Source organism: Ammodytes marinus (genome assembly GCF_949987685.1).
Source record: "Ammodytes marinus genome assembly, chromosome: 16".
Classification (NCBI taxonomy): domain Eukaryota; kingdom Metazoa; phylum Chordata; class Actinopteri; order Uranoscopiformes; family Ammodytidae; genus Ammodytes; species Ammodytes marinus.
The window spans coordinates 5,088,027-5,098,026 of NC_137220.1; the positions used below are offsets into that span (position 1 = coordinate 5,088,027).

Genomic DNA, 10,000 nt, shown 5'->3' on the forward strand with positions numbered 1-10,000 from the left:
TAATTCATTAATTCGTTGTTATTTTAATTTTTTTAATTATTTACGATTTTTTTTTTGTTTTGGAACAAAAGGAACATCCCAAACTTTTAATATTTAAATATGTGTAATGTCACGCCTACCTTACACATGATTGGCCAGTTTCGCCGGTGGTCTCGCTTCTCATTGGCTCACTGAGCTGTCACTCAAACATCTCACCACAAGCGGATCTCGTATGTTCCAGTGGAGCGGTTGGTGCATGGGTTCAGCCAGCCATCGGGGGGAATAGCCTGGCAGTGACCGGCTTTGCTGCGTGTTTGTCGGGCAGAGCAGCTTGGGAGCAACCGGTAGAGGGTGGAGGACGTCGGAGAGTCTTAGGAGGGTTTCGTTTGGACTTTATGGATATTGTTAGCCTTTAGACAAGGCATTGAGCCGGTATTTGTCGCAGAATGGTTTTGAGAAAGCGACTAAAATGGTGCCTTTTGTAATTGTATGGGAGTTAATGCTACCCGGTGCCTCGTAGCCTAGTTGTATAGTGAAAGTTAGCTGATGATCAACTACTGCTAGGCCTTCCGTTTTAAGGATATTCAGGACACTTTATTGTTTTATTTTTGATTTTTTGCCAAAGCTATTGTTGCTAAGCTATCTTTGTTGGCGGGGTTTTTCCTTATTTTTGTCACTGGTGAATATAAGGCCATTGAAATGAAGCGAGTAAACAGTCTTCAGAGGTGGGTAGAAATCCTAAAAATTTAAATTGTATAGCCTATGCTTTATATGGGATGTTGTCTATTATAATTGTGGTTTTATAGTGTAAGATAATTGCGTTTAAAACAATGCACGTGTGGTTTTGTAAGTAGCATTATGTCCGTTAACATAAACCTGTTTTCATTTTTTGGGTGAGTCATATAGCCGTAGTGTGGAGGGCCATTGATGACAAAATTAAATATAAGTTCATTCATTAATATATGCCATTGAATGCACCAAAACTATACTACAAATACGTTCAGGCATTAAAAGTTATACTGTATTCAGTTGCTTTTGTTTTAATAACCATATACTGTATATTTGCTTATACACTTGGTTTTTCATTTTATTTAAGCAATCTGTACATTTTTAAACGTATTTATTTGTTCGTGTATGGATGCTCTTATGATTGTGTGTCTGTGTGGTGTTCTCTGCCTTTTGAGATCCCCAAACATATGTATTTCAGTTTGTTTTTGCGTTTCTTTCACATTATTCAAACAAGGGCTTTGTCAGTGTTTTGAATATTCAATTTTAGAAATGCTTTATAGCCTACAAATGAAAGACAGGGGGAACATCCATATGCAAAATAGAATGAATGGAAAGTGCCAAGCCAATAGTTAGTGGTTTTGTTGAACATTAAAAAATAATAATAATAGTTTTTTTTGTGTATTTTCTGTTCCAGGTTCATGAACCGACGCGCCTCTGCAAACTGTCGCTACCAGCCCACCTGCTACGAGCACGCCGCAAACTGCTACACTCATGCGGTGAGAATGGCTTCACTTTATACATTTAAAGCTACAGTGCGTAACTTATGTCTCCACCATGAGGAATCTGAGTAATTACAACAACACTGTCGGCATAAAGGCTTGATTTTATGTATTTTTTTTTTTTAGTTTGTTTGAAAAGGTAAAATGTGTGAATTTGGTCCAAGAACAGCTTAAAAATTGGTGGAGATGAATATTTTTACTAAAATAGCAATATTAATTTCTTAGGAACATATACTATAATTATCAATACACTGCATGTTTTCCTTATCTGGAATATTTTTTTAAAGGTGCTCCGAGGAACTTTCTGTTTGTGTTCATTTTTTGCGTCCCCTTTGGACAAAAGCAGTAGTGTTTTTACTACGCCAGCTGTTGTTCCAATCCTGGGTGAGCAGCACATACCCATGACAAAGGCATTAAGAAAAACTTTATAAAAATAGCATTCTTTGCACCGATGGTCTCGTTTGCTGTTACATGTCATTTATAATAATCAGAGTAAAAATGAGACCGTTTCAGAAATATTAAAAAAGTTCCTCGTAGCACCTTTAAAGTAAATGTCATAATCTCAAACCCACACATATTTTATTCTGAAAGTTTCTGTGATGTCATTTCCCGTCCCTAGCTGCTCATAGTGCCGGCGTTCGTTGGCATGGCGTCGCTGTACCGCCTGTCAGATAACGGCTGGGAGCGCGTGACGGCCTGGGTCTACGGGATGGGCCTGTGTGCTCTCTTCCTGGTCTCCACTGTCTTCCACATCGTCACCTGGAAGAAGAGCCACATGAGGTGAGCAGGGCGTTCTGTCATTATAAAACCGCTATTATAATATAATGAATGAGGTTTTTCTTCCCTCAGTCTTCCCTTGGCTCAGCTGTCCTGTTAATCCTAACCCTCACATTTTCCCATGTGTGATGTCACACTTGGGAAACTGTAGGGTTAGACAGTGAGACCATAAAACACTCTCTTTCTGCCTTTTCTCAGGCTAGGATGAACCGATTTCTAGGGGCAGGAGATGATTTAGACTGGTATGGCATTACATTACATTACATGTCATTTAGCAGACGCTTTTATCCAAAGCGACTTACAACTGGAGCACACATTCATACACCGATAGCAGCAGCAGCTACCACGCAGGGTGCACGCTAACTATCTGGAGCAATTTAGGGTTCAGTATCTCTTTGCCCAGGGACACTTGGACATGTGGCGGGGAGACGGGGGATCGAACCACCAACCCTGCAGTTGCAACAGCATACACCTGAGCCAGCAGCAATCAGTTTAAACCACGTTTCACTCTCACTCAGGAGAACAGCATTGTTATCGCGATGACATTTTTGTCCGACATAGGCTTCATAACCTAGTTGCACATACTGTATAAGCAGAATGCATTAGGACATAGACAAAAGAGAATCAACAGTCAAACAGCTATTTCACTTGAGGGGAATTCCATAGTTATGAAGACACCTGACGAGGATATCTCCTTCTCTGTACATTCTTTAGCTTCTGTGTGTGTGTGTGTGTGTGTGTGTGTGTGTGTGTGTGTGTGTCTCTGTGACTGTCTGTGTGTGTGTGTGTGTGTGTCTGTGTGTGTTGTTTCTGTGGCGAGATGTTATTCTGGTTTCAAGTTTCATGTGAAACCATTTCTGGTCCTGTCAAGTCAAATGTTTTTCCCTGTTAAGAACATGCAAATAAACTGCGTTCCAATCCCTCATACTGCTCTCTTATTCAGTATGCTAGAAAACCAGATTTAGGATGTCCCAATACATGTGGTCAGACCTCACCACATGTATTGGGACATCCTCAATCTGGTTTTGCAGCATGTTGGAAAAATACCCAGATGTCCTACTACACCCGGTCGTGATTTTTAGTGTTGAAATCAGCAGTTTTTGGGGGCGATTCTGACCCACAATCCATTGCACAGCTAAACTGACGTCACTCGACTGAGCCTCCTAAATGAAAATAACCAGCTATACGACATATATACTCTATACGCAAGAGTCAAGTTCAAGGCGCAATGTTATGATGAAATAAATAAGTAAAAGTATGTCCCAATTGTAGCATACAGTATGCAAACTAGACACTCTATAGTCAGCTGTAGTATGTAGAATAGAGGAAAGAAAGAGTATGAGAATGGGAGTGCAGGGATAGTTTCTGCACTGTACACCTGTAACATGTTAATAATCCATAAATGAACCTTTTGTGTTGCAGGTCTGTGGAAAACTGTTTCCACATGTGTGACAGAGTGGTCATCTATTTCTTCATCGCTGCCTCATACACACCCTGGTGAGTGGAAGAATCAGAATCACAAAATATTTATTCATCCCAAGATGGCCAATGTAGTTCACAGTTCACAGTCTCACAATACAAACTAATTTGATAAATAGCAGTAAGAGTTAGACAAAAACATATATCAACAGCAGTGCAACACACACATTCAACTCACATACATTTCAGCCTGTCAGTAACAACCACGCTGCACCTGGAAACCCCTGGCAAGTATAAGACAGAGGGCAGTATATACTCAGAATGGATGGAGTTATACTTTATATTTACCTTTCTATATTAAAGGGGGAGTCTGTGATACTGGGGAATACTTGTTGTAAAAAAAGTCATAATCAGTGAATATCTCCTCACGATCTGCTACCTGTCCTAGTGTTAATACACCGCCTAGGCTCTGTAAATGTGTATGTCAACTAAGAGGGAGCCCACGTAGCATGTGTAGCACTAGCAACATGTCCGTTGACGGAGTTTAGGATAATTTTTTTTCAGCGTGCACACAGTACGGACAGGTAGCGAATTGTGAGGAGATATCCACTGATGTTGACAACAAGCATTCTCCAGAATCGCTGACTCCACCTTTAAACCTGCAATGTGTAGAATTTTGGGTTTTATTTCCTAGCAGATTTTGTAGAAAGTAATTATAATATCCATAAGTACATTTAATTTAGTGCATAATAGCTGAAATTGTTTTTTTGAATTATTATTTTTTCCCTCAGAAAGGGTCTCGTATATGTCCATATTTCTGCATATTTTGGACCAAGGCCTAGTGCCGCCATATTGAAAGTGTCATAGTTGGAATGTCATCAGGTGCATTGTTTAAAATTTAGAATTGTTCTTGTCCTTGAAGGCCACTGTAGCTTCTGTTATTATTCAAAAGGGTTGGGGTTACCCAGGGAGCGTTGCATTCTAGAACTTTGTAGAACTTTCTTGATGATGTCATATTACACAGTGTCCCTTTAAAGGCTTTATAGTGATGTGTGTGTGTGTGTGCTTTGTCTTTCAGGTTGAACCTGCGTGAGTTGGGTCCTCTGGCGTCACACATGCGCTGGATTGTGTGGCTCATGGCGGCTGCTGGGACCATATATGTCTTCAACTATCATGAAAAGTCAGTTCAACAACTATCGGTGTATGAATGTGTGTGTGATGCGGTGAATGTGTACAAAACAATGTAAAGCGCTTTGGGTCTGTGAAAAAACAGGGAAAAGTGGTGTATATAAGTGGAGTCCATTTACCATTTACCTTATGGTTTTATAGGAATAAGTAGTGTAAGAATACAGGAATATTGAGTCTTATGCGGTCCATGTACACATCTTTCCATCTCTAGTGTAATATGTCTGTGCAGTGTCTCTAAGTTAGTTTGTCTTGGTCAAACAGAAATGTGGTGTTATATCCGTGTGGGGAAGGTGAGGCAGGCATTTGTAGACGTCAATATCAGTGATGGGGTGACTGTGGCTCAGTTGGTAGAGCGGGTCGGCCGATGATCAAAGGGTTGGAGGTTCGATCCCCGCCCTGCCACCTGTGTCATGGTTGTTGTGTCCTTGGGCAAGACACTTCACCCACCTTGCCTCGTGTGAATGTCGATAGTTTAGCCTGCTATCGGTGTGTGAATGGTAACGTGGGAAAGGAAAACAGGTCTCCCTTGCAAAAGAGTCTTCGGTCTCAATGGGATTTACCTGTAGAAATAAAGGTTAAAAAAGATGAGAATTTAAGTAACACTTTAAATGTTTGTGCCACCCTTAGGTTCTTTAATTCTACTTGTGTTAACCTGACACACTATGTTTATGACTATTTAAATGCTGCTAATTTGGCAATATTTCCTAAAACCTACAAGGACATTTGTAGCTCGCCAGCCTCTAATCTTTTTAAATTCTGCATCATATTGTGTGTGTGTGTGTCTCCCCAGGTATAAAGTGGTTGAGCTGGCCTTCTATCTGACCATGGGGTTCCTCCCTGCATCCGTCATCACCTCAATGGTAAAAATATTATTCATCTTTATTTTTAGTTTATTTACACATTGACATTCGGTCTATTTGCTCATCCTGAATCATCGTATCATCACACGTCACCTCTTCAACTCCGCAGCCTGTTGGGTGGAGCTTCCTCTGTCTGTCTGTCTGTCTGTCTGTCTGTCTGTCTGTCTGTCTGTCTGTCTGTCTGTCTGTCTGTCTGTCTGTCTGTCTGTCTGTCTGTCTGTCTGTCTGTCTGTCTGTCTGTCTGTCTGTCTGTCTGTCTGTCTGTCTGTCTGTCTGTCTGTCTGTCTGTCTATCTATCTATCTATCTATCTATCTATCTATCTATCTATCTATCTATCTATCTATCTATCTATCTATCTATCTATCTATCTATCTATCTATCTATCTATCTATCTATCTATCTATCTATCTATCTATCTATCTATCTATCTATCTATCTATCTATCTATCTATCTATCTATCTATCTATCTATCTATCTATCTATCTATCTATCTATCTATCTATCCATCCCCTTATCTTAGACACTTAAAAGTGCTCTTTAAGATGAAAAGTTTAATCTTAAGATTGATCTAATATGTTTAGCAGGAAGCTTTGTGCTTGATAAACATCCTGTTGTTGTGATCAAATCTTCAACATTTTAAACCTGTTGCTGCCCTCTTGTGGCTGTAGTGAATATAGCAGCCTTCCATCTCAATAATACTACAGTAAACTTTAACTGTAGTTAAAGGCCTACTTCACCGGTTGGAATATGAAGGTGTATTGAACTCGGAGATCCCATTTAGTATAAATGTGCAAAAAAATATTAAATCGGATCATCTTAGCCTGAGAAAAGGCAGAAAGAGTGTTTTATGGTCTCACTGTCTAACCCTACAGTTTCCTTCTTGTGACATCACAGTAAGGGTTAGGATTAACAGGACAGCTGGGCCAAGGGAAGACTGAGGGAAGAAAAACCTCATTCATTATATTATAATAGTTATTTTATAATGATAGAACGCCGGTTCCGTATGGGTGAAGTATTCCTTTAAGCGCCTCAGCGTTCCCCTTTTTTGGGTCCTTTTTCGATAAGACAATATTGCACATTCTGTTATTGTTGTCTTTTGCATTGTCCTGTCATTTTTTTCACTTTATATTTCCACTTATATCCCTCTCCCAATTCATTATGTAAATATCTTTAAAGAATAGTTATTTTTAACAAGATAATAATTAATAAAACATTTAGTTTTGTTTCTCGTTTAGTTTTTAACCCCCATTATATTGATCAACTTTTAACAGGTAGTCATTTTCCCCCTGTAAGCTTATTGTTGTCTATTGTGTGTATTTTCTCATTAAACTTAAAGGCCTACTTCACCGGTGGGAATATGAAGGTGTATTGAATTCTGAATACCCTACATTTCTCTTACTGTAATGTCACAGTAAGAGAAATGTAGGGTTAGACAGTGAGACCATAAAACACTCTTTCTGCCTTTTCTCAGGCTAGGATGAACCAATTTCATTTTTTTTTTGCACATTTATACTAAATAGGATCTCAGAGTTCAATACACCTTCATATTCCCACCGGTGAAGTAGCTCTTTAATAAGTAATACCTAATAAATTAATTTGTTTTGTCCGTTCCTCAGAGCAACACTGACGGTCTCCAGGAACTAGCCTGTGGCGGGCTGATCTACGTCCTGGGCGTCTTTTTCTTCAAGAGCGACGGTGTGATTCCGTTTGCTCACGCCATCTGGCACGTGTTTGTGGCTCTGGCGGCCGCCGTGCATTACTACGCTATCTGGAAATACCTTTACAAGACCCCGAGTACTGAGGCCGTAATACAGTCATGACCACAGGACAATGAGACCACTCCCCTCTACTCTACTGACCCTTTAAAGGGGCAGTCAGTCATTCTGGAGAACGCTTTTTGTAGAAGAAAAATAATTGTTTTGTCAAAATTAGTGAATATTTCCTCATGATCTGCTACCTGTCTGTACTGTGTGTGCTGGGGGGGAAGAATAGTCTTAGTACATACACAGCTTAGGCTCTGTAAACAGGCATGCTGCTAGTTAACATACCCCTTTGTTTACGTACCCATTTACAGAGCATGTTTTTTTCAGCACACACACACACAGTACAGACAGGTAGCGGATCATGAGGAAGTATCAACTGATTTTGACAAAATAAAAGCGATTTTTGACAACAAGCATTCTCCAGAATCACTGACTGCACCTTTAAACCTGCTGCAACCAGTTTACCAAAACCATGACCATGAATTGTTTACCGTTTTTCATACGTGGAAAGAGAACAGTTAATTCTGACCAACTGAGCAAGGCAAAGTGTTTGTATAAACTTGACAGTGAAAGAGGATGGACTTTCTATGAGTAACCCTGGTAACACTGGCACATTCTTTTTGTTTTTTGAGTTTGTTATTTTGACATTGTTTGATATCAATGTATTGTTTGTTTGTCACATTCCATTCGGGGACGGAAAAAAACCTGGACGTAAATTCATCATTTCAGCTGCTGATGTAAACACTGTGATCCTTTGTTCAAATCAAATCAGTTTTATTTGTATAGCCCAATATCACAAATAGACATTTGCCTCAGTGGGCTTTACATTCCATACAATATGATACAGTTTGACACCCTCTGCGCCCTTATACCCTTAGCTCGGCTGAGAAAAAAACTCCCAGTAAATTTATCGGGATTTAAAAAAAATAACTTGACCAAAATTATACTTTCTTTCATACTTTACTTACTAGGGCCACGTCAAGAAAAAAAAAATGTAATTACGAGAATTAAGTCGTAAAGCTATAGTGCGTAACTTTTTCGTATTAAATGATTGGCGGATACATTCGAGCCATCACAACAAAGTGGATTTAAGCCTATCAGCTCCACAAAACTCTCTCTGTATTTCTCAGTATGGCAGCGGTTACAAACTGGTGTCCCCCTCCCCCTATGACACTGGTGCAGGAGCTCAGAAAAATCACAAGAAATGTTTCAGTTGTTGATTCTACTGCTAAGAGAAAACCTGGACGTACAGCAGAAGGTATAAAATCCATGTCATCACCCGACATCTAGGACAATTTCAACTTCTTCTCGTAATTTATTAATTTTTTTTCTCTAAATTGGCCCAAACTCTCTGTCATTGAGATACACGTGAATATTTATGAAAACACTTACCATGAAAAAAATAAAATGTAACCAAAGATCTCCAAACACTGACAGCTGTACAAGAACAAAGAAGAAAAGCCCTGCGTTCCAATCCCCATACTTCCCTACTATTTAGTATGCCAGAAAATTATTTAGGATGTCCCAATACATGCATGGCAATTGTAGCATGCTGAAAATACATAAATGCCCCACTAACTCCAATAGCATTTTTCGAGTATTCATCTTTATTCTTGACATTTCTCGACATCATGAAAAAAAAAACTTCCTTATCGGATTTTTTTTCTCTCCTGTGGCCCTAAAACTCTTCTGTACTTTAGTATGTAGTGTAGTAAAAAGAAAAAGTATGTGATTTGGAACGCAGGGAAGGTTTCAATTGTGAACTTTCTGATTTAAATTTGCAGTCCAGTTTAAATCTGACCTGATGTTTTAATGCCAACTTTTGCTTCTCTCTACCAAAGAAGTATTGAGGTTTGAGACTCAGCCCCTTGTCAGTTGTTTATTGAGATTTGAATAGTTTTAACTCAGACAGGAAAAAATCTCTTGATGCAAGTTTATTTTCACATTTTCTTTATAATTATTATTTTTTTATTGTACAACAATTACATTGTCAACTCATCTGATGCAAGTTCATTCTCATTTTTTTTTAAAGGGGCACTGTGTAACATTTTAAGTAATTTATTAGCTAAAATCAATATCCTCATTCATAAATATGTCCTCATTGGTGTAAAATCACCTCTGCAATTAATCTGAATTATCCTCCTGAGCGGAGAATTACAAATATTGATATTACATTTTGTACATTGAGCAGGCAGGTCTTATGGAGGAATCCATGTTTTTGGAATGTCATCAGGTGCATTGTTTAAAATTTAGAATTGTTCTTGTACTTGAAGGCCACTGTAGCTTCTGTTGTGGGGTTACCCAGGGAGCGTTGCATTCTAGAACGTTCTTGATGATGTCATATTACACAGTGCCCCTTTAAATTATTTTTTTATTTTTACAACTACTACATTATCAACCGTCTGATTTCCAATACGTGCTTTGATACATGTTTTGTCCACTATTCAAATGTAGTCCTCAGTTTTCAGACCAGACATTTATCTGTTAGTGTTTAGCGCCCCCTG

The 10,000-nt window shown here is 39.0% G+C and overlaps 1 protein-coding gene across 1 annotated transcript in view; it reads left to right on the forward strand.

Moving 5' to 3' along the window:
• Window positions 1-232: 232 nt before the first annotated feature.
• The window catches only part of mmd (monocyte to macrophage differentiation-associated), a 10,735-nt gene continuing 967 nt past the window's right edge, over window positions 233-10,000 (forward strand). Inside the window, exons 1-7 of the mRNA XM_080043868.1 lie at window positions 233-704; window positions 1,403-1,484; window positions 2,107-2,267; window positions 3,687-3,761; window positions 4,762-4,863; window positions 5,662-5,731; window positions 7,350-10,000. The exon at window positions 7,350-10,000 is cut by the window's right edge and continues 967 nt beyond it. Of these exons, the coding sequence (XP_079899994.1) occupies window positions 679-704; window positions 1,403-1,484; window positions 2,107-2,267; window positions 3,687-3,761; window positions 4,762-4,863; window positions 5,662-5,731; window positions 7,350-7,553 (720 nt within the window). The 5' untranslated portion in view covers window positions 233-678 and the 3' untranslated portion in view covers window positions 7,554-10,000. The remainder of the gene's footprint in view (window positions 705-1,402; window positions 1,485-2,106; window positions 2,268-3,686; window positions 3,762-4,761; window positions 4,864-5,661; window positions 5,732-7,349) is intronic.